The sequence below is a fragment of the Poecile atricapillus genome, chromosome 11 (genome assembly GCF_030490865.1).
Source record: "Poecile atricapillus isolate bPoeAtr1 chromosome 11, bPoeAtr1.hap1, whole genome shotgun sequence".
In the NCBI taxonomy this organism is placed as follows: Eukaryota; Metazoa; Chordata; class Aves; order Passeriformes; family Paridae; genus Poecile; species Poecile atricapillus.
The window spans coordinates 7,426,320-7,452,404 of record NC_081259.1 but is presented as its reverse complement, the minus strand read 5'-3'; the positions used below and the strand labels follow the sequence as shown (position 1 = coordinate 7,452,404).

At 47.2% G+C, this 26,085-nt stretch overlaps 1 protein-coding gene across 3 annotated transcripts in view; it reads left to right on the top strand.

Moving 5' to 3' along the window:
• NTRK3 (neurotrophic receptor tyrosine kinase 3) overlaps positions 1-26,085 on the top strand; it is a 204,031-nt gene that overhangs the window by 98,380 nt on the left and 79,566 nt on the right. For all 3 annotated transcript variants that reach the window (XM_058847127.1, XM_058847128.1, XM_058847129.1), the window contains exon 12: positions 15,048-15,236. In XM_058847127.1, the coding sequence (XP_058703110.1) occupies positions 15,048-15,236 (189 nt within the window). The remainder of the gene's footprint in view (positions 1-15,047; positions 15,237-26,085) is intronic.

The following is a 26,085-nucleotide window of genomic DNA, read 5'->3' as shown; positions in this document are numbered from 1 at the left end:
GAGAACAGGTAGGAGTCTGTGAGCGTAGCCAGGAGGAGCAGAGGATGGCAAAGCAAACAAGCAGATGGCGGATATGATAAAGCAGCCCCCGGCCTCTCTGCCAGGCTCAGAGAGGGCTCTGCAATGCAGTTCAAGGGTCCCACAGTCAGCGCTTCCTGCATCCCTCTGCTCCCGACTCAGATTTGGCAAGGTGACCAAGAGACTGATGGCCAAGCTGTGTTCCTGTGCTCTCATTTGCCATGTGCTCAAATCCTGGCATTGTTTAGGGCTACCAGGAGAGTCGGGGTGCTGGGGAAGAGACAGCCTTATGTTGCTCTGCATTGCCCTGCTGCCTGTGACATGCACGTGCAGCCATCCATCTCCGAGTGCTGGCCCCTCCAGAGGGGGGGAGTACATGAACCAAAGGAAAGGAGGCAGCTTTCCAATATTATTATTTTGTTTTTCTTTGAAAGAAATTTCTAGAAGAATAAAATGAGAAATTGGCCTTGCCTTTGTAGTCAAGGGACTATAGAGGCAGCTCCCCCGGGAGACACTGCCTTGGTGTTGCCTAGGACTTCCCCCATCACCAGTCTTATTTTGTGATCCCTCCCCAGCCACTGACTCAGTGGCAGTGTCCTTACCCAGCCAAGCGATGTCAGTCCTGTGAATAGATTTCTATCAACCCACTCATCTCTAAAGAGCTGCAGTTAAAAGGCTCTGGAGACATAATTGTGTCTGCGTAACAGCAGCGATGATTTCCTTGAGAGGTAGGATGAAAAGTGGCTCCATTCCACTACTTTTGCAGAGACTTGATAGGTGCTTCTAGAAAGGGACTTGGTTGTGGTCCAGCAGCCCCCACCACCACAGCTTTCCCTGCCTTGTGCTGCCTTCCAGCTGCCTGCTTGTGCTGTCTGAACACTCGAGCCATGGTCTGTGGGCTGTTACCATCCCCATGGGTGCCTCCAAGCAGGTGAATTTGGGAGTGGGTTTGGCAGGGTCTGGGCAGCCCAAAGTGGGCTTCATACAAGGGGCACTTGGCCTGATGCTCAGGAGACACGTGTTACCCTCAACTAGAAACCCACCAGCCTTGTGCAAGATCACATTTCTATTTTTCCCCGCCTCCTTACCATGCTGTGGGTGAGGATGCTGTTTATCCCACTTCTTTCTGCTCCCTTGGTGGTGCAGATGGAGAAGTCACTCGACCTCCACATGTCTTCAGGTCTGGCTTCCCGGTGTGGATGTGTTGTTGTGTCACTCATCGCGAGCTACGAAGCCGTCGAGCTAGGGATGTGTTTTGGGGGCACGGAGTGTGGAGCAGGGAGACAGCGCTTAGTCATGGGGGTAAATGCTGAACGCCCCGTCTTTCTCTGCCCTCGTGGCTCACAGGCTAATGTGAGGCAGCTTCCCTCCCACCTGCCTTGGGGATTTTGATGAAATAGCTTGGGAGAAGGATGTGAAATATGTGTAGGGAGACAGGGATTTGGCTGGTGGTGTTTCTTATGCACTCATGCTTTAAAAGCTGGTGGCTGAGGCTGCAAGAATCTGCAGAATCACAAAGATTTGGATCTGAAGATCCTTCCTTAATGTCACTTAATATTGTCAGGCCATTGCTTGTGCCAACCATGCCATGATGGTATCACTACTGTGATACCAGATCTCTTGCATCCACTTAAGAGTCCTTTTTAATATTTTTCCTCTTCTTCATGCCTCTCTTCTGGCAAAAGGAAGGTGTTTGTTTTGCCTGCCCTGCCTCCAGGGCTGGCACCACATTCAGGTGCTGCTGGTCTCACATGGGGCTTCATGTGACTTGTCCCCATTCCCCAACTACCCACTGCAGCATGTCCGTGTGGTTGACTCCCACCCTTTGTTTCTTTTCCCAGGCTGCTCTGTTTCACTGCTGTCTTCCAGCCAGAAGGAAGGCCACTGTCCTGGCTATCCTGATGTTGTAGAGAACAGAGATGGGTCTGGGAGTGACTCCTCTTTGGGAATGAGATGTGCTCTGCCCCAACCTTCACACTCATGTTGGGCACTAGCTGCTTTTTTATCAACCAGAATCAGTAGATGCTGTATTTCTTCTTGTTTTGATTGTTGATTTAGACTCTTGATGCAGAAAAATAGGTCTTGAAAAGCATTAGTGTCAGGCTGATGTGGGGCAGGAGGCCAAGAGTTTCTGGCTGGGTGCTGAGGGAGCAGGAAGGCACTGAGAGATACAGGGCAAGCTCCTTGCAAGGTCTGTGGAACAAGTCCCACCCCAGGACTGCCAGCCCAGCGTTGAGGTGACAGGTGATGCATTTGTGAGCATCTGTATTGAAATGCATGAAGTGTTCCTCGCTGACCTCCAACATGAGCCACGTCCATGCCTGGAGCTCACTGGCGAGGAGGGGAGTGTGCTGTGCTCTTTAGAAAGGGAAATATCTCCAGACCTTGGAGGAATTAATTATTTTGTATGCTGGACCCTTGCCTTCTGACAGATCTATCTGAATTACAGATTAACTGTCAGTATGGGGACAGAGGAAGCCATTTCAATGAAGCACTCTCTAATTTATTAGAGGGGTTGTTTGGGCTGGTGGATCGACAATGCGGCAAGTTCTCTGAGTGGGGAGCTGTTTTATATCCTTCTCCACATCTCCCAACCTTTTATTCCTTGCTTGTTTTATCTCCCTGTTCACAGAATCTCTCTCAAAACTAATGAGGGTCCCAGCAAGGCCAGCGGAAACCCCAAAACTGCGACACTTTACAAATGAGCTGTCAGGCCCCAGAAAGCTGTGATTTCAGAGCCTTTCTCCAGGGACTACTTCTGTGACTTTTAAACAAAACCATCACCTTTATGACCAGGGGCTGTAAATTTTGGAGAAAGGCATGACATCCTGGAAAACACCAGTGCATTGATGCAGCAGTTGTGATTAGTCAAAAAGTATTGAGAGAAAAAGTACTGGTTCCTTTCCCATCAGGTCTGCCTAGAATGTCAAGTTTGTAAGAACCTCCAAAACTCATTTCTTGTTGATTCTGGGCCTTGTAGCAAAGCCTAACACACCCAACACTGTTATTGATGTGAGTATCATGGCTAGGGAGCACCAGGACTACCCAAATCCCAGCCTTACTTCCTCTCCCAGTTGTTCAGCACGAAGGAAAAAGGATTTGTTTATTTGTTCGTGGATATTTCTGATGTGGACTTCATATTCCAGAAGAGTTTCATAATATTACGGGAGCAGATTCGGGATTTAAACCATTATACAAGTTAAATACGTTTTGATTCTGTAAGCAACACACTATTTATCTTGGGATAGAATAAATCTGAGAGACTGATACCACTGCTGGAGATCATCTCAAGGAGGGCTGTGGAGGGAAAAAAAAAGTGCATTTACTTTTTGAGAAGCGTAAGTTTTAAATTTTCATTGCCCTCGTGCATGAACTGAGGCAAACTACGAGTGCAAGGATTTTTATTATTTTTTGACCATGTAACGGATTTATCTTTTGGCCTGAAAGCAAACATCACAAGTCTGATTTTAGATTTGGGTCTACAAATTTGCATCCTGAGTAAATGCAGCCGCCTGCTTGCTGGCAGGGACTGGACATATGAGGTGTCTGCTGGAAGTGAACCCATTGGCATCTGCAGCCTTGATGGCTGCTCAATGTTTTCATAAAAATTCCATTTCAAAACAAAAAGGTCAAAAGTTGACCAAAAAAGCTACAACCAAAGACTATCTTTGTTTGAAAAATTACAAGCACTATTAATTACTGCATGAGAACCAGATGGTACTGACCAGTTTAGTTTCATGGTCCAAGCAGGATCTTGAAAGGAAACCAAGAAGAAAAACACACAGCGAAGACAAAACATGTGTTGTGCCAGGTACTTAACATTTTGATCGCTCCTTCCATCTGAAACCTCTGAGCAATGCAAAGTAAGGCATTTTTTTGTTTAATGACTGATTTTTTTTAAAAATTTTTTTTAGCTTAACAGAATATTAAACCAAAATAAGGAAAATTAATGACTTTTTATGACTGCAAAATCCCTCGGTGTCTTGAGAATCTTATAAATTGGATATTTGGAGCGGGGATGCGCAGCTCCCTGGGTTTGGAAGGACTCTGGTTACCACTGGAGAAAATAAAGCTTTTTGGTGCAGGGGCAGCTGAGCTCTGGGGAGAAGGGGCTGGTGTCAGCACGAGGTGATGTGGCTGCAAGATAGCCTTGTCAGACTAATTGATCTGGAGCCTTTTCCTTTCCTGCCAGGGCTGCCTGTCTCCTTACCCATAATCCCCACCTCTTTGATGGCCTGTCAGGAATATGGGACTTGGCCCAGTTTTACATTTATCCAATAACATTATGAAATTGATAGTGACACTTCCATTGGCACTAATTTCAGTAAGAGACTGGAGCCAGAGGACAAGCGGTTTGCTCTCATGGCAGCTGAGCTTTCCAAGTGGATCAAGATGACCCAAAACTGATCTTGCAGTGGCCAAGGCATGGGAAGGGAAGTGGTGGGAGGGGAATGGAGGCAGCTGGTGGACTCAGAGCTAATGAGAAACATGCCTAATGTTTGTCCTCAGCCTGCAGTGGTCCTGGCTGGTGGGAAGCATATTCTGTTGCCCTGGCTTGTACTGCAGAGCTGCTGCTGGCAGGGCTTTTGCTCCATGGATGGCGTTTATTAATCAGCATTGGGCATCAGTCTCTGCAAAGGTCAGGAAAAGCCTCAAGCAGGAGGGCAGTAGTGGTCCCAGCTGTTGACTTTCAGGCCTTCAGTGGTTCTCACTGTTTTAAGCATTTCCTGGCACAGGGTCAGGCTCCTGCAGCATCACGCTCTTGGCTCAGGTCAGTGATCCAGCACCAGGCTGGACATGCTGATGATGGAGCTGCCAGTGGCCCCCTTGCCAAATATCACCGGGGGCCCTCTCGTGCTAAGGGAGCTCCACAGTGAGTGGGTTAGATAACTCATCCCAAAGCTTTCTCCCAGTGCTGGCTGCAGTGTTGATTTTGATGCAGTTGCCACAGCCTTAATGCACACCATGTGCTTTGCCATCTGTATTGCAGAATAGATGGAGGTGTAGCTTATCCCCATCCCTGGAAGTGTTGAAGGTCAGGATATAAGGACCCTTAGCAACTTGGTCTAGTGGAAGGTATCCCTGCCCATGTTGGGAGATCACAAGTAGATGATCTTCAAGATCCCTTCCAACCCAAACTGTTCTGTGATTCTATGATTAAACCATTTCTCCTTTTCTCTCCATCTGGCACCTATTCTGTCAAGGTCTGGTTTGAGGCTGTGCAAAGTATCACTTTAGTGCTGAGCTGCAGTTTGCTTAAGATGACCCCTTGACACCTTGTCAGGCAGCCCTTTCCTCATTCTCACGGTGCATTTGCATTTTCACCCAAGCAAAGGCTTGGGGGGAGTGTTTATCAGTTTGTCACAGTCCCCCTCTTCAGTGGCTGGAGGCCAGGAGAGAGGATAAAAAGCCTTAGGCTGATGATAAATTGGAAATGCAGAAAGAAAATGTGTTTGCTTGGTGCTGAGCAGGCAGCCCTGCTCTAGGGTTGGCTCTTCGTGTGGTGTCACTCTGGATGCGCATGGGGAGATGAAATGCCAGCAGGGCCACGTGTGGTAAATCCTGCCATGGGGCCCCGAGGGCGTGGGGAAAGCAGATACTGCAGCTGCCTTTTCATGTCCTGTGTCAGTGGGCCTGTCCCCCTCAGTGGATCCGGCATGCCTGGCTGCCCGGCAGTGTCCAGCTGCCGTCCATCGCGCGGGGCGTGAGCGGGTGAACATCTCCCTTCACAAGCACTGACCTGACCCAGGGCTCAGTGAGCGCTGCTCTAACACAGCCATGGCACATTTCCCTGGGAGATCTCTCCACACCTCCCACACAGAGCAGGGGGAGACCTGTGCCTTGGACCTGCAGCTCCTCAAGTCACAGGAGGGCCCGGGAGCGAGGAAGCGGCTGCACGTGCCCGGCTTGAGGGGTGAGGAGGTGCTGGAGCCTCCTGTGGAGAAGCCGTAGGAAAGGCTGCAGTATATAAAGCGTGTCTTGCGAACAGAAGAGATTAGAAAGCTGATATGATGTTATTCCGATTGATTTTGCTGTTGTATTTATACCTGGAGGTAAAGAGCAGACATACTGGAAATCAATTGGCCCCATGCTCTTCCCAATCTCTCTGCAGCGCCGTTCGAATGAAATGCTTATATCATTTTTACGGTGTGTCTGTGATAGGGATGAGTGAGCCAAGAGATTAATAGAGGCTGGTGAGGCCATTGCCCAGCCACTGCCTTGTTTCTGCCTTGTAAAGCCTGTGCTGCTCCGGAGTTCAAGGTGCCCCTGAGGTGACAGCTTGGTGACTTTGCTTGTAAAAAAAAAAATAAAAAAAAATCAAATCTACTCAAGAGGAACAAAGAGGGGAGAAAGGTGAATGGCAATAAGCTGGCGATTTGGGGCAGGCAGGATGTTTCTCAGCTCTGGAACTGAGGGGACTGGATGGGGACCTGGGGGCAGGAAATGAGATTTTGTCTTCAAATGGAGCTGATCCCTTAGAGAGTGATGGGAATGATGGCTTTATGCATTGAAAATAAAGCAACAGGGATTTGTTTTGATGTACTGTACCACATCTAGTGCCCAACAGCCACTTATCCTGTCTCACCAGCCCTTCCTGGACCTTGATCTTGGGGCTGGGGCAGAAGGGCTGCAGCAGGACCATGCAGGGATGTTGGCCACACACAGATGCTGCATTCCTGGTGTCCCTGCTCATTCCTCCTGCCTTACTGAGGTGTGAGTTTCTCTGCTGCTGCCGCCTCTGCCATGCCAAGATGCCATCACAGGAGGTTTCTCTGCAAGAATGGATGTTTGGTTGGCAGTTGGCTCCTCCTCACAACCTGCAGGGAACATGCATGCCCAGCAGTGGAAAAAACAGCTTGCTACCAGAAAATTTGAGAAGATAGGTGGGAGAAATGGTGGAAGGTGACTGGGTATGGTCTGAATGCCAGCACCAGCACTGCCAGACTAAACATTATCTCCCTCCCTGCAGTGACAATTGAATAAAATAGACTTTTCTTCCTCTCCTGTTGCCTGCAGTTTTCTAGTTGTTTCACCTGATCTCAGAAGTGAAAATCTTTTTCTTTTGGCAAATGAACGAACTTCATATGTGCCTGTATGTAACAGCATGGGAATAGGTATTGGCTTGTCAATCCCTCAGGCATCAGCAAATCCTTGCATTGAAGGTTCTAAGATATTCTTCTGGTTATCTGTGGACTGTTGGCTGTTGCTTTGTTGGTCAGACACTTTATGAGTTGAAGATATTTGGTAACACTGGGCTGGAGTTTAAGCCTAGATGTAAAAATTCCTGCTTTGCCTTCCTGCAAGTGCCGGCTGTCTTCGCTGTTATGCATGGCTCTGGCTTGTCACATCCCACCCTTTTTAATTATCAGATTGTATTACCATTTTTACTGTAAGCATTTTCTGTTTCTTGTTCTGCTGGATTTATGCATTTGTGCCGTCATATGCATTGACTTTATATTTTATATTATTTGATCTTAATGTTTCCAATCCCGAGTGTGAGTGCTTATAGGATTGGTGTCTAAGCTCAATAAATAAACCTGAGAAGGAGTGGGTAAGGGAAGGACATGGGAGAAGTGAGGGAGGTTTGGACATCCTCTACACCAGATGGGCTGATGCTCCAAAGAGGACTGCCAGGATGGCTGGAGGCTGGAAAGGGTGAAGGGGGGATGTACAGGGCAGCAGACCCTCTACCCTGGTGCACCCCTTTTGTAGCAAGAGCTGCCTTCTCCCTGCTGCAATCACCTGAAAAAATCAGAGACAGAAGGAAATGTCAATATGTAAAGATGGAAAGGGGCTTCTGTAAATGGCAGTATTTTGGCAGTGTTGCATCAGGAAGGAAAGTGCTTTAAGGATTGCCTATGTAGGGATCGCCCACTGAGAACGGATCTGACAGCATTTTTATATGATAATGCATCTGCAATGTGTAAGGGGCTGGAAGGTGCAAGTGGGGGAAGAGACATATATCCAACCCAAGCAGTGGTGGGTGCAGAGATCCCAGGCCTGTCCCTTCCTTTTGTGCTAAAGTTCAGAGGGATCTTCATCTCCTCAAGATCATCAGGCTCTCAAACCCACCACGTTGTTGAGGAGAAGGGAAAAGGGATTGCTGTTTGCTCCAGCTTTCTTTACTGGAGGGACTGGAAGCTGAGGATTTGGAGTGTATCCCTTTAAGAGTTCAGATTTATGTTCTTGATGTCTTCATCTTCCTGCACAGCTCGAGGATTTGATTTTTGATATGTGCTGTTTCCCCAAAAGCTGGTGGAAGAGTCTGTGCACCCTGGGCTATGGCAGAGCAGGGATTGACACCTGTGGAAGCTGCTCAGCCACCACAGTGGTGCTCAAGCAGGGGCCGTGCTGTTCCAGCCATGCAGCAATGCCCTCCAGGTCCACTGGCATCATGCAGGGGTAGCTTGGGGTGAATCTGGGAGATGGAGATGGAATTCAGCTGTATGGTTGTGGAAAATGCTGCTTGGACACAGCTGAGGTGAAGGCGACAAAGAAGGTGCTGAGTGCTGGAATTAGGAAGGAGGTCTGGATAAAGGCCATTGTTTTATCCAAGTGAGGGGTCTGCTGTGGCTCAGGGGAAGAGATGCCATATGATAGACCACCCCGTGGTTGGGATTGGTGACTCTGGGGGTGAGAAGTGGCTGCTTTCCATTGTAGGAGGGCAGAGAAGAAGCTGGAGCCTGTGGCAGTCTGGCTCCAAACAGGCCCTGAGTAGGCACCAAGCACTGCCTTGGCCCCATGCCCACATCTGTCAATAAAAATTAAGAAATTGATTTTCTTTTGTTTGCCTGAAAGGACGAGGCTCTCTTTATGAGACAGTAAATGCAATCTTGCTCTGAGCATGGCTGGATTTTTAATTGTATTTATTGTGCTTTCGCTTATTCTTTTATGAGTTTCAGTTCCCCTCATTGCTGGTGCAGAGATCAGCCCTGGGGTGTGGGTTGATTTCAGCTCCAACAAAAGGTTGGTAATTTTTTTAAGTTTCTTTTTAAACTTGTTTGTTTTCCTGATAAGCTGAAGTTTGAGGTTATTTTTTGCCCTTGTTCGTGTGTGTGTGTATAGCTCTGAGTTGTAAAGCTGGGCTGAGAGATGTAGCCTTGGAATTATCTGCTTGCCAGTAAGTGATAGAACCTTTTGAAGAACAGAATTTAAGATTATGATTGGGGAAATATGGAAGTGCCAACAGGGGTTTGGAGTCAGAGGAGGAATGGATTTTATATACTATATATTGGAATTTAATGAGGTCTGCTTCAGTGCTTGCTATACAATGCATAGTGACCCACTTTACCAGGAGAGCATTTTCTTTTTTCTAGTTATGGGTCATATACAGTTCTTAATTAAGTAGGTTAATTATATGGCTCCTTTATATTACAAAGAAAAGTGGAGATGGCACAATTAGCTCTTGCAGAGATCATTTTTGATCAAAAAAGGGTGTTCTGCACCACAGCTCCCAGAGGTGTGGGTGGGGAGAGGGGATTGCCCTGAGGCCCTGAGCACTTGCATCACTCTTCTCTGCCTCAGGAAACTCACTTTCTGCCCTGAGCACTTGGCCTGGGATGTGCAGGGATTGTCCTTTCTGAAAGCACACTGGAGACTGTGGCCCCATCCTGACCCAGTGCTACACTCACAGTGCCTCTGATGCTGCCCAGGCCTGGTCTGCAGCAATGGAGAGGTCCCTCCTTGGAGCCTCTTTGGGAGCAACAGAAAGGGAAGATGCTGAGGGCTCTGGCTCCAGGTAAAAAGTGCTGCAGCCTGTGAGGGCACTGAGCAGCATCACTCCCTGTAGCTAAGCTGTCCTTGAAAGAAGTTTCTTTAACCTTTCCCTTCCCAGCCTGGCAGTGGCTGAACCCCTGCAGCATCCCTGGGTTATCTGTTCCAGTGCTCAACCAGCCGTACTGTGAGGCATCAGGGAGAACATTCAAACTCTAATCTCCCTCAGTGCAATTTAAACCTATTATTTCTTGTTTTATCCCCAGTGGACTTGGAGAACAGCTATTATATTTCTCTTTGCTGCAACCTTTTACATATTTGAAGGCTGTTACCATGTGTCTCTTCAGTCTTCTCCTCTGAACACAAAGCATAATTCTTTCAGTTTTCCCTTAGAGGTCATGTTTTCTTCACCTTCAGTCACTTTTGTTGCTTTGCAGAGGTTACTGTGATGCCAAGCTGGAGTTTTTGTTTCTTCACCTGTTTGCCTTGGGGCATTCGTTCTGTTATGGATGTGTGAGAAGTGACCATTATCTTCTCTAATCTATGGTTATTTATAAAGTACCCTATATTCCTGAGCCTGTTTTATCATAAAGTATAGCTCTTAGCCTTGATAAATAATTTCCCACTATGATATGATTGTACAAACAGGGTCCTTAAGCTATTTATTACTATTATTATTTGCTTTATTTTTCATAAGTAACAAGCTGTCTGTATAACACTGTGAACGAGCCAGGCAATTCACAGAAATGGACTGAAAGCTATATCCTGTTCACAGAGCTTCCAGATAAACAGGGAGGTGAAGGTAAACACCAAGCCAAACCCTAGTTTAGCCAGAGGGAACAACAATGAGCAGAGAATGAGAGATTTTCTGAAAAGCAGAGATTTTGGGGGAATCTGGAGGAGTGTTTACAGAGATGATAATATCAGGGTGGATGCAAAGTGAGAAGAGTTGGAACACTGCTGGGATGGATGGATGGATGGATGGATGGATGGATGGATGGATGGATGGATGGATGGATGGATGGATGGAGTGTAGCCTGACTGGGAGGCTGGGGGAGAACAGAGGGTGGAGATGAGGCTGGGAATGGTGGTGTTTGAGTGAGGTGTCTTTCTTGGGAAAGAGGAGTTGGCTGTAGAGGAGATGTGGGAGGGAAGAAAGAACAGAATTGCTGCTTGTGACATTTCTAAAAGTACCATTTCCAAGCTGCCTCACTGCTCTCTGGTGAGCATCAGAGGAATTTGGTCCTGATTTCCAGGTCCTTGTGGCTGGCTCTCCCAGTGGCATTGTGAAGGGGCAACCTGGCAGTGGCTGCTTCTTCACTCAGAGGTAACCCTGGGCAGCCCTGACATCTCCCCAGCCGTTCCTCACAGGGAAAAGGAGTGATGGAGTGCCTCCATCACTGCTGCTGGTATTGCTTCCTTGTCAGGAAAACTGCATGGGCTCAGTGTGGAAAGCAGCTCAGCTGTGTCCTCACAGACCATGTGGAAGCTGCTGGCTGGTGAGAGCCCTGCTTGGAGGGAAGGAAGGAAGGAGAGCCAGGGGAGAGCCTTTCAGAGTACAGCTGTAATGGGTTCATGCTCAGAATGGACATGGACTTAAAGTTTTAACAAATAGAGCCTTTTTATAGTTAATATCCACAGTACGTTTGTCCATAACACAGGCTGCGTTATTCACAGAAACAGCATCACTGTTCTGAAAAGCTCTGAAATATTTTATATAATGTTTTTAAATCACAGGATGGTACATTAGGAATTACTCTAAGCTACCCTTTGTCTATTATTATACATTTTTACTGTACAAAACTGTCTTCTTTTCTATCTCTTTCTGCACATTGCCTTGTCAAATGGAAAGTAAACCTAAATCTCTAAAATCTGTACTCTCTTTTTTTTCTGTTTCATTTTTTTCCTTTAAACTTACCTGGAAAATGCACTGGTGAAACCAGTGAGAATTCTTCCAAATAAAGCCATTTAGCAGCATTACATATCAGAAAACTGAACTTCTTTTCCTACTTACAAGAAAAAAAAATATATGCTATTGTCAAGATAGATTTAAAAATCTGAAGTCTAGGTAGCTGCTTTATTTTCAGGAATTGCTAATGGCAGAGTATATTCCGAGTCAGGGCAATAGTCACACCTATAAACGTGATTGGTGGCTCTGATATCCATGATGTTTTTAAAGTTTGTCTCAGACTTGCACAGTGAGTCCAGCACTTGTCTGAGTCTCAGAGTGACAATAGAGGGGCTGTAGGCTCAGAGGGAACTGGATCTCGGCAGTGACCAGCCAGAATAGATGGAAATGAGAGAATTAATGTGACAAAGTGGTGTGACTGTGACTCTAAGAATTAATGTTGTCCGTATTTCTACTCCCCAACCACACCCAAAAACCCCACAGCCTAATAGGAGAAACATGGAGAAGTCCTCAACTGAAAATTGCCTTTAATCAAATGATATCCCTTGGAGGATATTGGGATGAATTATATGTTCTAGGCCATGTCAGTTCAGTGCCTACAATCAACAGAAATGTTTTGGAAAGCTGAAAGGCTAATGCAGTGAATCCATTGTAAGTGTTCCTTAGGACTCTTGAGAATGTGATTTATTTTAGCTTTTTTCAAAACCTGGAAATACAGTTGGAGGCAGTAAACTGTCCCTGGATTATACAAGGCTAGAATATACTTTACACATTGTGTTCTCCCTGTGGTGCCTCTGCCTTTGCAGTTCATGGAGTCTCCTACTTTTGCAGAAATGTGAAGGGGTTGAGATGGAGAATCAGAGTTCAACTCTGAGGCTTCTGAGGCTTGGTAGGTCTTGTAAATGGATAAGCTTGGTGACATCAAGCTGAGCTGAATGACTCAGAGGCTGAGTCCATTCACAGGACACAATGTTCATCGGGAAATGGGAATGCAGCTGTGGATCAGCTGAGATGTGGTTACCTCCTGCCTCAAAGATCTTGGATATGTTTGGGGCATGAAACTAAGGTAACACATAAGGAAAGTCCTCTTAACAGGTAAACCACAGAAAAAAACCTGTGGAGTATAAAGAAGGGCAAACTCTGGGTCTCTTTATTGTCAGGCAAATGGCCACGAGAACATTCGCTAATAGACGCTTGCTAGGCTTATTTTCACAAGCTCCCAACCTCCTGGACTGTCCCCTGCTCTTTTAGATGTAGCCATGTCCTTCTAACCTGCCTGTGCTAGAGGGGCATGATCTGAGCTTCCTAAAAATGAGGAGGTGTTGAGAAAGCAAGAACAGCAAGGGTCAAATGTTGGCAGGGCTTTGTGGGTCCCTGAGAAGCACATCCTCAGCAGGGTCTGTGTCAGCCTGGTGTTTGTACCATGGTTGGTTACATCTTCTTTGCTCCTTGTGACAAAGGTGTGGTTTCTGCTCCCAGAACAGAGGGCAGTTCCTTCACACAGAAACACAGAATGGTTTGGGTTGGAAGGGATCTTTAAGATCAGCTAGCCCAGCCTTCCTGCCATGGATAGGGACACCTTCCATGAGACCAGTCTGCTCAAAGCCTCATCCAGCCTGACTATCATTCACCAGAGAGGACTTTCACATCCCCTTGCCTGAAGAGGTGCTGTCCTTTGCAGCAACACCTTGTCTTAAGGAGAGCAGTTAGCCCTCAATATCCTCTCCCACTGCTCCACAAAGGAGATCTTCATGGTCTTCTCTCAGATTATTTACACCAGTCTATACCAGTTGATTTTTTTATGATTTTTTTTTTTAACTGCACCTTGAAATGCAGAGTTCTCCCCTTCCCACCACAGCTGGGCTGGCCAGCAGTGCAGGGTGTGGCTGAAGGAATGTGCACATCATGCAAAGCTTGAGTCATCCTGGTTTGTCTGCAATGAATTGACATTGCAAAGGAACAAAAGTCATTCAAACCAAAATTGCCCATTGGCTTTTTGTGTCTGGAGAAATATGCTGTGTGTAGTCCCAACAGAGGCATCTTGCATCAAGAGCTGAATTTTGCCTTTGCACCTCAAGAGCTGGAAAGTCACGCGGGCCCGGGGAGTAATGTTAAAAAAGCCAGAACCTGCCAGAAGGAATTCACAGTAAAGGGAGAAAGAATTTTTCCTCGTGACTAAAACACCTGTCATAGCTGCCAAGACTCTGCTAATTACACAATAACTTTATTATATCCCACTTGGAAGAACAAACAATACTTGAAGCTCCAAAAATGAGCAGCCTTTAGACTAGATTAATGCAGGCAGAATGGCTGCATGGAGCTGACATTCGCCTCGTCCTCCCAGTGGCTCTGGAGAGTAAAATGGCTTGAAGACTCCCTTCTTTGTTGCCAGTGCTATATAATAAAGTAATTGTGCAGTTAGAAGCAGATTACTGATGGGAGATGAACATTTTTTATGCAATGTAGGTAAAAGGCTGGCTTCTCTGAATAAGTTCAAAGCCTGAGTGCAGCCTCTCTGCTCCTTTTTACTTGAGCTTCTGGTAGTCCCTGGTAACATCCAGGCAGGAGAAAAAGGAGTGTCACTTGTTGAGTGTGGATTTTCTTCCCATATTAAAATATTAAAAAGGTCTCATGGAAGATTTCACTGTGGTCCCTACCTTGTCCAACACCAATGCAAGAATGGCTGCAACAGAGGGTATCAGAGGGTCTAAAACAAAAATAAAACATAAGGGATAGAAGCCTTCCATTGCTCCCATCTTTCATGCCTGACTACTTTGCTTCATTTTCTTGCCTGTCTGATGGTGCTGAGAACTTTTGGTGGTCAGGAGGGTAAGGGGAAGATACTGCCATTTGTGGTGGTGGGAATGAGCCTGAGCTGGGCAGGACATTGTGGGGCGCTGTAGGCATAAGCCTGACTGAAGGGCTCAGTGAGGTTGCCCAGGTGAAGCTGCAGGAGGGCAAAAAGATGGGCAAGAGGCACCACAAATATGGATTTGAGGTCCACTAATTCTTTGGGGATGATGTTTCTGTAGTCTAATTTTGGTTATGATTTCTGCCAAGCTTGTGATGCCGGAGTATATGCTTGTGTGCCGGCACCACAGCAGCTGCTGTCTCATGTCAGCACTAGGAGAGGACTTCTTGCATGACCCATCTCTGATGTGGTGTCACCTGTAGCTGTTTAACCCTTCAGAACTGTTAGTCTGGCACCTCAAAGCCAGGAAGGAAGACCTGAGGCATCTTCCCTACCCTGTGAGCTACTAAAAAAGAGAAACTAAGCCTGGGGATGGGACAACCAGCAGGAATGCTAGGACAGGCTGGTGGTGATCCACTGCCAACCTGCAGCAATCCATGAGCATGTGATCCCCTGTCCTCTGCTGTCCCTGACCGATGTGTGTGCTCTTTGCAGGTCCCGTGGCAGTGATCAGTGGAGAGGAGGATTCAGCCAGCCCTCTCCACCACATCAACCATGGCATCACGACGCCCTCGTCCCTGGACGCCGGCCCGGACACGGTGGTGATCGGCATGACCCGCATCCCCGTCATCGAGAACCCCCAGTACTTCCGACAAGGTCACAACTGCCACAAGCCAGACACGTGTGAGTGCCACAGCCCCCCGAGGGGGGAGGGATGGGCTGGGGGCATGGGGGAAGGAGGGCCAGGAGGAAGAGGTTAAGAGGATGAGGAAGAAGAGAAGGAGGTTTTTGAGGAGAGTGGGTCTTGGTATGGTCCAGAAACCAAAGTGAATCTCAGGTCTCAGAAATCACAACATACATGTAGATGCTTCCAGAAAAGACTTTCCACTCTCACCTTCACCTCCCTTCACCCTCCCTCCGCCACCCACCCGTCACCTTCCCCCCCTGCCTGAAAGTGCCATTCCAAGCCGGGCTCTTCCTCATCAGCTCCAAGCTCCAAGCTGAGGTCCCAGGTGTGAGCGAGAGCCCCCTGGGAGCATGGGGATGGATGTGACCCCTGCTTGGCTGGGGAAAGACCTGCCTCCCCTTCCTCCTCCAGCAGTTTCCCAGTCACGGGGCTGCCTCTTTGGCTCCCCAAAGGGCCAGGGTGAAGCTCAGGATACATGGGCATAGGTGTGGCAGATGCCTGGAGCTGTCCTTGTTTCCAGGAATTTTAGATGCTGGATGTCTTGTTTTTATGGGCTTCTGTAAAGCTTCTGCATCTTTCCTGTATAAATTTGGGTCATGAACTGGGCTTATTAGACTAGCAGGAGGTGATCAAGTGGCCCTCTCCACTTTGTTTCTAAATTCTGAGTATAAAAGTGCTGTGTAAAAGGATGCTTTTCTGGGAGTCCTGCGCCACTTCCCACACGAGTGGTGGGATGCAGCCTTCCCCAGCATGTGGCTCACAGGCAGTAGCTGAGCTCTCCCAGGCCTCTTACCAGCTCTGAGATGCAAGCTGAGCCATGCAGGAGATTTGGGAAACATTCCTCTCTTGTTATTGCACATCATTTTGGTGTGTCCTGGTTCTAGGAAGAACTGGGAAAATAACAATCCTGCAAAACAAAAGGAGAAAAGCCCTCAGCTTGGGCAATCTCTGTGGCCCAGAAGCAGGGAGTGCTGTGCTGATGTCACCTCTGCTCTTCCTTTGGCTGCTGCTGACTCATGGGTGCAGGAGACAGAACTCAGGCCCTGAAAACAGGGAGAAGACCCATCTCCCATTAAATGGCATTAAGTGCTCAGCAGGAGCATGCTGCTCCTGGCCTCCATTCCTCCATCAGGGGAAAGGGAGCTGCAGCTGCTGCTCCCATGGAGGCATCCCTCGGGCAGCCCCCACTGTGCCACCTCATGGGTCCTGCTGGCTTGTGCCCAAGCCCTTAGCACCATCCTTCACTTGCCAGAGCAATGGGATGTACCCAAAGAACGTGCCTGGCTTTCCCCTTGATTTTCATTTTAATGTGCTAAATTTGGTCTGTTTGTAGAGAGGGGAGGAGGAGGGCGGTGATTAAGCAGGAGTGGAGAAGCTGAATGTAGCGTGGTTTTTCTGTGCTGTTAATTATATATTTTACATTTCTTATAGCACCTCATCTCAAAATGATTTACAAACTCTGATGGCTTGGGAGGGAGGGCTCCCCCGCTTTACTTTTTCTTCCTTTCCCTCCTGTGCTGTCTCAGATCTCTTTAATCTGCACACCGACCATTGCAAGACGTGGGTGCTGTTGAGGCTGTGCAGTAGCAGAGCTTAAACCTCGAAGGATTAAGTTTTGCTCTGAGCCTTTGCCCTGTGGGACTTGTCAGAGCTGGGTGGGCTGCAGGGGAAGTCACTCACAGCAGGATTTGACCTCAGAGCTTCACGGGGCTGTATGAGTAGGATCTGAAGGGCTCACAGAGATGCTTGGGTGGCATCTGGAGGCATTTCTCCTGAAAAGGGTGGCACAGGAGGGAATGCTCCAGGTTTGCCAGGACTTCAAGGCCATGGGGCTGAAACCAAGCCCCATAACACTGGTACTCCCATTGGGGGAAAATAAGTGGCAAACTACAGCTGATGCTTGCAGGTTGAAAACACTAATTTTTTTAAATATCTTTGTCATTCATGGGGCAAAATCCAGTCCTTGACTCCTCAGGCAGAGTTGAATTTGGTGTATATTTTGTATTTTAGTCCCCAGGCCTTAACTTGGTCAAAACTTCTGACTTCACTGGTGGCTTTGCTTGAGGCTGGAAAATTTCATAATTCACCTATTAAATTAACCATGCTTTGGGGAGCTTTTGCTGTAAGGGGTTTATTTGATCTGATGTGCTCTACTCAACATAAGCCTGGGCTGGAGAATATTTGTTGCTTATGTTCTCCCCATGGTTGTCATGCTGGAGGGTTTTTCTTTCCCCCTGTGCAGAGCTTGGACACAAACACTTCTCCACTTGCTGTCACTTCTAAAGAGAGCTCCTCTAGGCTGGGGAGTGCCTTGATGCCCAGCCGAGCCTGTGCAGATACAAACTCCTGCCACCACCTCCCCCAGAGCTGCTGCCCAGCTGTGAGCAAAGGTGTTCTGTGACACCCAGCATCTCTCCTTTGCACTGAGCTGTTGCTAGAGCAACATCTGCAGCAAGCATTTTCCCTCTCCAACATGAAGCTTTTCTCCTTCCTTCCTCCTGCAAGCATCCCTGTGCTCTTGGATGCTGCCTGGGTCGAGGACATGCCGATGCTCATCGCCGTGCTGCAACGAGGGGAGCAAACTCTATATGCTTAATGCAGTATTAATAGTACATTGATGTGATATAGATTTCTGTCACCTTCCATACTAGCAAGCATCACTTATCACGCAGGGATGACGGATGTTTATTCCCAGCCACTTAGCTCTGCATAATGGAATTGCAGCTGAAATATGGAGAGCAGCTCCCTGCCTGCGGAGCTGGAGGCCTCTCGCTCCCTCTGTGCAGTGCTGTCCCATGGGATCTTCTTGTTAATGTGTCCTCAAGGAGACAGAGACGTGTTCTTCCCTGGGAATGTGCTGTCCTCCTGTCGATGGGATGAAGGGCACAGGAGCCAGCCCTCACTTCTGGCTTTCTGGGATTTTTTCAGTTGTCTTATCCTCTTTCTTTTACTGCCTGACTGAATGCAGAGGTGGGACAAGCTTGACTGAGAATTCTCTTTGCCTTCCTGGATGAGGAGTTCTCAAAGAGCCATGGAAGACACCATCGCTACCCTGGTTTCTCATGTTGGAGCATTCAGCTGTTGAGAAGATGCTCCCCCATCTCTGTGCTATAACTCTGTGCCATGCTGGGCAGCACCAGGTTTGCATCCTGTCCTTGCTTCAGCTCTCCTTGGCCCTACCTGGAAGGTTAAGGAAAGAGTTTGGCAACGTGGACAGTCCAACCACAAGTGGATTTCAGAAGAATAGGCTAAAACTGACTTTTTCTCCTGATCTTGTGCACGTGGAAGGGAAACCAAGTTCATATCTGCTTGGCAAACAGCAGCAGGGGGAGCAACAGGTTGTGATGAGTTTGCACCTCTATATCTGGAAATAAACAGATCAGAGGAGAAGAATGGGACATGTGGCAGGCATAGTGGGCAGAGAAAGTGATGAGGATGAGAGCTTAGGACAACATAACATCAGCCTATGGTCAGAGATTTTGGTAATGTAAAACATGATCCAGTCTACCCACATTTGTGGCCAGAAGTCAGCTGTTTGTCCTTCTAGGCGAGCTTGGCAGTAACAGCAGCTTCTTACCTTATCTCCCTCTCTTGAAGTTCAGGATTTGAATTCAAAACTCAAGCTTTGTAATTATGAGTAGCTGAAGATTTCTGTGGTGAAATATTGGTAATGTTTCAGACGAAACATTTTGGAAGGTTGTTTTACTTTAATAATAGTAATTAAGTAGTAATTAATTCTAAGCACAATGCATCAGATGCAGATTTGTTCTTGGATCTGATCTCTTGAGCTTTACTCAAATGCCACGACACAGTTTTGGAGTTGTTCGGTTCCCTTGTATTTCTCATCTAACAAAACAGGTCTTTTGGAGAATGACACAAATTGGAGAAAAAAATCCAAACCCTGATGGAGAAAATTGGTCTGGGGGGCAGATCCTCCCCTGTGTCCCAGCAGTGGGTGCTCGGTTGCAACAAGTACTCTGAAGCTGGACTTTTGGGGCAAATTCTTTGATTTTGGGGAAGGTTTTTGCCAGCCATGACTGGAGCTGGCTGTGTTTTCCAGGACTGGCGCAGTCTGGGTACTGGGATCCATTCTCCACACGGGTGGAGCAGCCGTCCTTTCGTAGAGTCCTAATGAGGGTTTTTTTCCAACCTCATTTATTACAGGCTGCCCTGACATAATTACATATTCGAAGTTAGTAATTACACGTATTCATGCTAATTAAGTAATTAGATATAATTACACTAACTGTAAATACATGGTAATCGGCTAAAAAGAAGTACTTCAGAAAAAAACAAGGCAAATCACACAATAAAAGTGCCATCAGCACTCTTTCACTCAGTACCCTGTCTTTATCTTGTATTTCAGTGAATCTTAAAAGGAACATCATGGTCATTTATAAAAATCATATTTCTTAAACAAATAGATTTTCTTACCTCTGCTTTCAATAGATCTCGAAAACTAAAATGAAAAGGATATTTACCCTTATCACTCTAATTTTTTTTTTGTTTGCCTAGTGTGTTTTGTTCATCCTGGGCATGGGAAGATAAAAAGTATGCAGCATTTCTATTTTCGGCCAGTTCATGGTCCCGGTTTTGCCAAAAACAGCAACAACATAAAACTGAAGTCATAAGTGCTTGTAGTTTTATTTGCCTAAAAAAGACAACTGAAACAGTTGCTAGTGGAAAAGAAACTTTTCCTTTTTTTTTTTTTTTTTTTTTTTTCCCAGGGATAAGAGAATTTGTTCAATATTCCTTTTGTAATATAAATGTGGAGTGCAGGGTGAAGTGACAGCAGCACTCTGCTTCCCCATACCCAACCTGGGGCCGGGCTCTACAGGTTTCAGTCCCCCACACAGAGCTCTGCTATTTCTCCAAACTATTCTTTTCCTCTTGTCTCCTCCAAAATGAAGTCCCCAGACTCTTCTCCAGAAGGAACCCAGCTCCCATTACTCTTCTGAAGTAGGCACTAGTGGGTGAAGACTCTTCTGTGCTGGAGCTCTCATGGTCTTACAGTCTTGTCCTTCTCACTCAGCTCATGTGAGGTATTTTAAGGGTTTTAACGAGGACCTGTGAGTAGCTGTTTACTCATTTATGTGTGTTTTGCTACTCTGTGCTGTGTCTCCTCACTGTGCATGGATTGTGGCTGGGGACTGTGGAAGAGCCCTGACCTCAGAGCTCAGCTGCCAACAGGTGAAGGCATTGGGGGTCTCTGCAATGACCTTCTGCCTCCAAATTCCCCTCCCTTCTGGTTTGCTGTTGGCTCTCATGGAAATCGCTCTGAGCTCCAAGTGTTGATGTGAACATCCTGCAAAAGATTTGGATTTTGAAGAAGCCTTGTGGGCTGTGGCTGGCTGTTCCCAGAGAAGGTGTTGTAGGTATCTGAAGAAATGTGTGTGCAACCAAAATTACTGCTTGTGTCCCCCACCAGAGGACAGCTGAACTTCCCTGGTGTCCAGAATCACCTTCTTGTCCCCTTGCCCAGGCTGCAACATCTGACCAACAGGAGACATACCATGGACAGTGGGACTTGACCCAACCTTCCCACCTCTCAGTTTTCCTGCCTGGGGCTATTTTCTGCTCTGCATCATTTCTTCTGTCCCTGAAAGAGCAAGTGGAAGAAATATCCACATTTTCCAGAAGACCAACCTACGTTTGCAGAAGTGGAGTGTCCATCCCACCTATTGCACCTGCACTTTGAGTTGCAGTCTCACACTTCAGACCTTCCTGCTGTGATGGTGCCACAGAAATGAGTGTTTTTCAGGATGTCTTGGAAAGGCTGGCAAGATCCATTGCCTATACCTTACCCCTCAGCCAGCTCTGGAGATGCTGTCTGCATGGTTGTACCATGAGGAAGAAAAGCAGCGTGGCTCTGCCTGGTCCCTGCTTGCTCCATATAGGATGGGCACCTGACTTGGTTTGAGCACAAGACCATCACCTCCTGCTGCTGTTTGGATTTCAGATCCCCTCTCTGTTGCTTTAATGTGTGTTTACTGGAGATATTTGTAGCAACACCCAGGATCAGAGGGGACTAGGAGGCTCCAGCCCCACCGTGGGGAAGTGACACTGGCTGAGTGATGATTCATTGGTGATGAAGATCCATGAGGAAGATAAACCCTTAAATCAAGAAGAATGTGGCTTTGGGCTGTTAATGGTGACTGGCCTGCAGAGAGACTGCTCTGGTGGTGGAAATACTGCTGGATACAGACATCAAGGGGTTGACAGGGAAGTATTTTCCCATACAAAACTCTGCTTTCTCCTCTGCCTAAAAGCATCTCCACTGGACTGTTTAATCCTGATGTCTGTGGGGCCAGCAAGCAGGGCTGGATCGCCTGGGGCAATTTCAGGAAGGGAGCTCATGATGTGTGAACTGTCAAGAATTCAACAAGCCAGATGAGAGGAGGTCCTGACCTGTTTTCCTACTGGATTTGGAGTGGTTCTAGTACAGCAGGCTGCTCTTTTTGCCTGGCAGCCTCATCCCTGCATCAATTGGGTTGGACCGGAGTGCCCAAGAATGCAGCATCTCATGGAGGATGTGTATGTACACCCTGATATTCCACCTTATATCCAGCCCTCTCATCTCATACAGGGGCTCACACCCTCCCACTCCTCTTGCAGCATTCCCTGGCCTCCACACACACCCTCCACTGTCCCTGTCCACTCACCCTTGGTCTGGCACAACTCCAGACTCATGGTGGCAGGGTGAGAGGAGTGGGACACAACAGGGATGGAAGCAGGTTTACATTCCCTCTGTTACCAGCTGTGCGTCTGGGTTTTGGTGCTTCCCACTATCCATTTGTGGTGTGCTTAAACCTGAAGGAGGTGTCTGTGCCAGAGAGAGCAGGGCTCTGTTCACCAGCCAGCACTCCTCACTGGTGTGGTTTCATCCCAAGACAAGAGGTAGCAACAGAGTGCTGAGCCTGGGGCTATTGCAGGCTCAGGTAGCCCAGTTGTCAAGAGTGTCCTCCTAATGGCTCGTTGATTGTGTGAATTTTGCTGTGGGTCGCTGTAAAAATAGCTGGTGTGTGTGTGTATGTGTGCATGGGCAGAGAGGTGGTATTGATTTCTTTTGGCCCTCATTTAAGCATTTGTCTTGCTTTTGAATGAGTTCTCTGTGGCTTACAGTGCTTGGCTGTTGGGATAGTGTCTGGCAGCTGGGGTACCTTTGCATTCCTGGGATAAAGGGGATGTGCCTGTGATACCTGGCCATGGAGTAGCCCTGAAGGAACCAGGAGTTCCCAGAGTTTGCAAGGACATGGTGTTGTGACTTTTTAGTCTCCACAGGCTCTTTTTCAGGTTTAAAATCTCTTGTAAGTGCGTGGGACCTCACTGTGATCAGACAGGAGGTGTCTCTGGTTTGGAGATTGCAGGCTCTCATTGTTTGTTCATTGTCTGGTTAAATTGTGATTCCTAATTAAAAATAGCTGCTGTTGTTTAGGAGTGGGAGCAGTTTTGCATGACCGCACACACAGCAGGAACATTATTAGTTTAGTGCTGCCCTGTGGGACAAGAAGTACAACCCAGAATGTAGCAGAGAATCTGCACATCAGTAGAGGTTAAAAAATCCCAAACCCGTGCTTAGTGCTGCTTTTGGGCTAAACAGCCCAAAATATCCCATTCAGTCCTGAAACACGGGGAAAGACCATGCAAAAAAATATCCTGCCTAAAGAGTTTCTTGTGTGGATGGAGGCTTTTGTTTCCCAGCCTTGTGTGGTGGCTGGCTTGGAGGACATGGGGCGGGCAGGCAGGGAGGGCTCCCAGCAGCACAGGGCAGGTGGAGCAGAGCACGACTGCTTCACATAACAAAAATGCAGAAATTGTCATTTTTGATTGCTGGACACTTCCAGTCCACCTCAACATCCTGCTGTCTTGCTCTTGCTAGTGGCTGCAGACAGGATGAAGGAAGGTGCTGCTGCTCAGGGCAGCACCACCTCTGCTGGTGTGCTCCCAAAGCCCTGAGCTGAGGCATCTGTTTTCCACCGTGGGGGAGAGTAAAGCACTGGCCTTGCTGAGCAAGATGTGATTTGCTGAGGTGAACGTACCCATTGGAGAACGGAGCAAACCCATTTCCATGTGCAGCTGATGTAAGATTTGTTTGTAAGCGTCTCGAGGTGAAAAGTACATTGGAGTCACAGCATGTGAGGATTGCTCTCAATGCCTGGGCTTGTCTCCCATTAAGGCAGGGTTTATTGCATAATCCATTTTTAGATTCCTGCACACTCATTCCTAAATACACTGCAAGTTACCTAGTGCTGAGCCTTCCTTGAATCTGTTCAAGCCCTCTCTCCCTGCCCCTCCCTGGATACATCTCTTTAAGAGGTGGGAACAAACGGAGACTGGGTGAAAGCATGAACATTTCTGTGTGTGCCACACCAAGGATCAGGCTGTCCTGCTGTCTGCAGCCAAGCATGGTCAACATGGGATGCAGTACTCAAATTAAGTGATGATTTACAGTTTCATGTAGACTCAGTTTTTTCTGATGTTTGTTCCAAGCTCCTTTGCTGGTGCTGCAGCAGCACCTGAAGTTTTTGTCGCCCCTGTGGGTCTGTAAAAATGTCACACCTTTCTTTCAGCCCTACTAACCTATTTTTCCTCCCTGAATGAGAGCACTGAGTCTGAAGGTTACTATACCTACCTATTTTTATACATAAATCTCATATATATGTTTGATCTATTTTAAATGCACTGGTTTATAATATATGGACACCTGTTCTTATCTTACTTGTACTTTTAACAGGTTTTACATCATCCTTCCCTGTCCAGCCACCATACTCCTTTTTTCCCTTTGTGAGATAAAAAGGAACTTTTTTTTTCTCCTACAAACATCTGTTAAATTCAGGACAAGCAGTTTATCTCGCTCCCAGAAGTGTGACAGGAGACAGCTAAGTCTCCTAAGTATATATGGCAAATTGCAATTAGAAGAAAACACTGGAAAAAAAATTCTTCAGTTCTTGCCTCCCTTCTCCCAGCCCTTCTCACCCCTCCACCTCCCTCTTGCAGGATTAAGCCAAGCTAATCCTCAGATGAGCAAGATCTTGGGAAAGCAAAGAGCCAAGGGAGGAGAAAGAAAAATCCTTCACACTCAACACTAATAAGGAAATTATAGGCATCCTACATTATGAATTGGATGAATTTTTAATGGCTGGAAATGCAGTTGATTTATAATGCATCCATCCTGGACTGCAGGGCCTGTCGCCAGCTAATAAATAAATGACAGGCCCTTTGTATTAAAAGTATCAGTCATTTTACGTCTCTGTGCTGTAATTGATGAGGAGCATTGAGCAAGGAGGGTGGTGGCCATCAGGTGTAAGCAAGAGCAATGACCTCGTGTTTCCCAGCTATTACCTGAGGGCTTGGCAGAGCAGAAAGTTACAGCCCAATCTTCCAAGTCTTCTCTCAGATGGGCCACGGCTTCTGCTCCGTCCCATTGCTCACATTCCAGAACCAGAGAAATAAAGAACTTAGCTGGGGCTGCATGGTTTTGAAATGTCATTTTAAGCCCAGCTTAGGGCTGTTTAACATGCCTTATGCTCTAGAACAAGTTAGTTACCCTGGACAGCAGGAAGGGCTCCATGGGACAGGGCTGCCCAAAGACTCCTTCCTACCTGTGGAATGAGGTAGGAGGCCCTGGCTCTGCCTCGTGTGAGGCTCCTGGTGAAGCGTGGGGGGAGATTGTGCCGTCTGTTCTCTTGACAGTCCTGGCTATTGGCACAGCCAGGGTGAGACGAGCTCAGAGTCAGGGATCAGCATGAATTCATACAAATCCCACCACAAATGTTCGCACTGAGGCTGTGTTAAAAATAAATTCTGGGCAAATCCCAGAGATGGGTGGGGTGGGACTGCTCTGCTCTCGTGCCAGATCCCAGCAGAGCCCAAATGTCAGGGGAACATTACTGAGAGCACAGCAGGCAGCTGAGTACTTGAGGGATGGGGTATATTTTATCCCCTTCTTACTGAGGAGAAGTAAGCTGGCATGTTGTATCTCCACTATTTCCTGGAAAGAGGCATTTCTCCTTCCAGCCCATCAAGGGGTTGCCAAGCATCTTTATCTCCATTTTATGGATGAGGAGAGGCAGCTGGGAAGACATCAATTTGCTCAAGGTCACGCCAGGTTGCTGACAGCTACCAGCCTGGCCCATGTTCAGCCCACTGGACCATGTTGCATGTTTATGAGTCCCCACCTGAAGTCCTTTCATAGCCAGTCTTCTGGAGTCAGGGGTTTAGATATATAAACACATCCTTGGAGCTGTCAGCTGCATATCACGATCCCAGAAAATGGCAATTCTGAACTCTTCCTGCTCTTTTCCAGATAGCTTAGATCAAATTCTCCCCTTCCTCCTTCATGGGGTCCATGCTACAGTCTAAATGTGTTCTACTTTGCTCTGATGACTGCTTCTGAAGAGAACTTTCCTTGCAGGTCTCCTTCCACCCAGGCATTGCCTCCTGGCTGGTTTTACTGGCATGTGTTGGAACCCGAGTGCTGGGCTCAGAGGAAGAGCAGTCATTTTTCAACTTGGCTTTAGTTCCTGGCTGCAGGAATTAGGCAGGGAGGCTGGGATATGAGCCTGGCTGCCCAAGGAAAGCACTGCTCTCTAAGATGCAGACTTTCATCTTGACCTGGAGGAAGGAAACGCGTATTGCCTTATTTATTACATTTCCCCATAGCAGTGTAAATACCATATCCATGCTAGATACAGATCTTATGAATAATATAGAGATTTGAACTAAGTAATTGCTGTGCTTTTTTAATACAAGAGATCCTCGGTGTCGAGTAGTATTAATGATCTGACTTGACATGGGCTCTGCAGAGGGCGATTGCAAACCCCAGTTCCGTGAGAATTTGAGAAA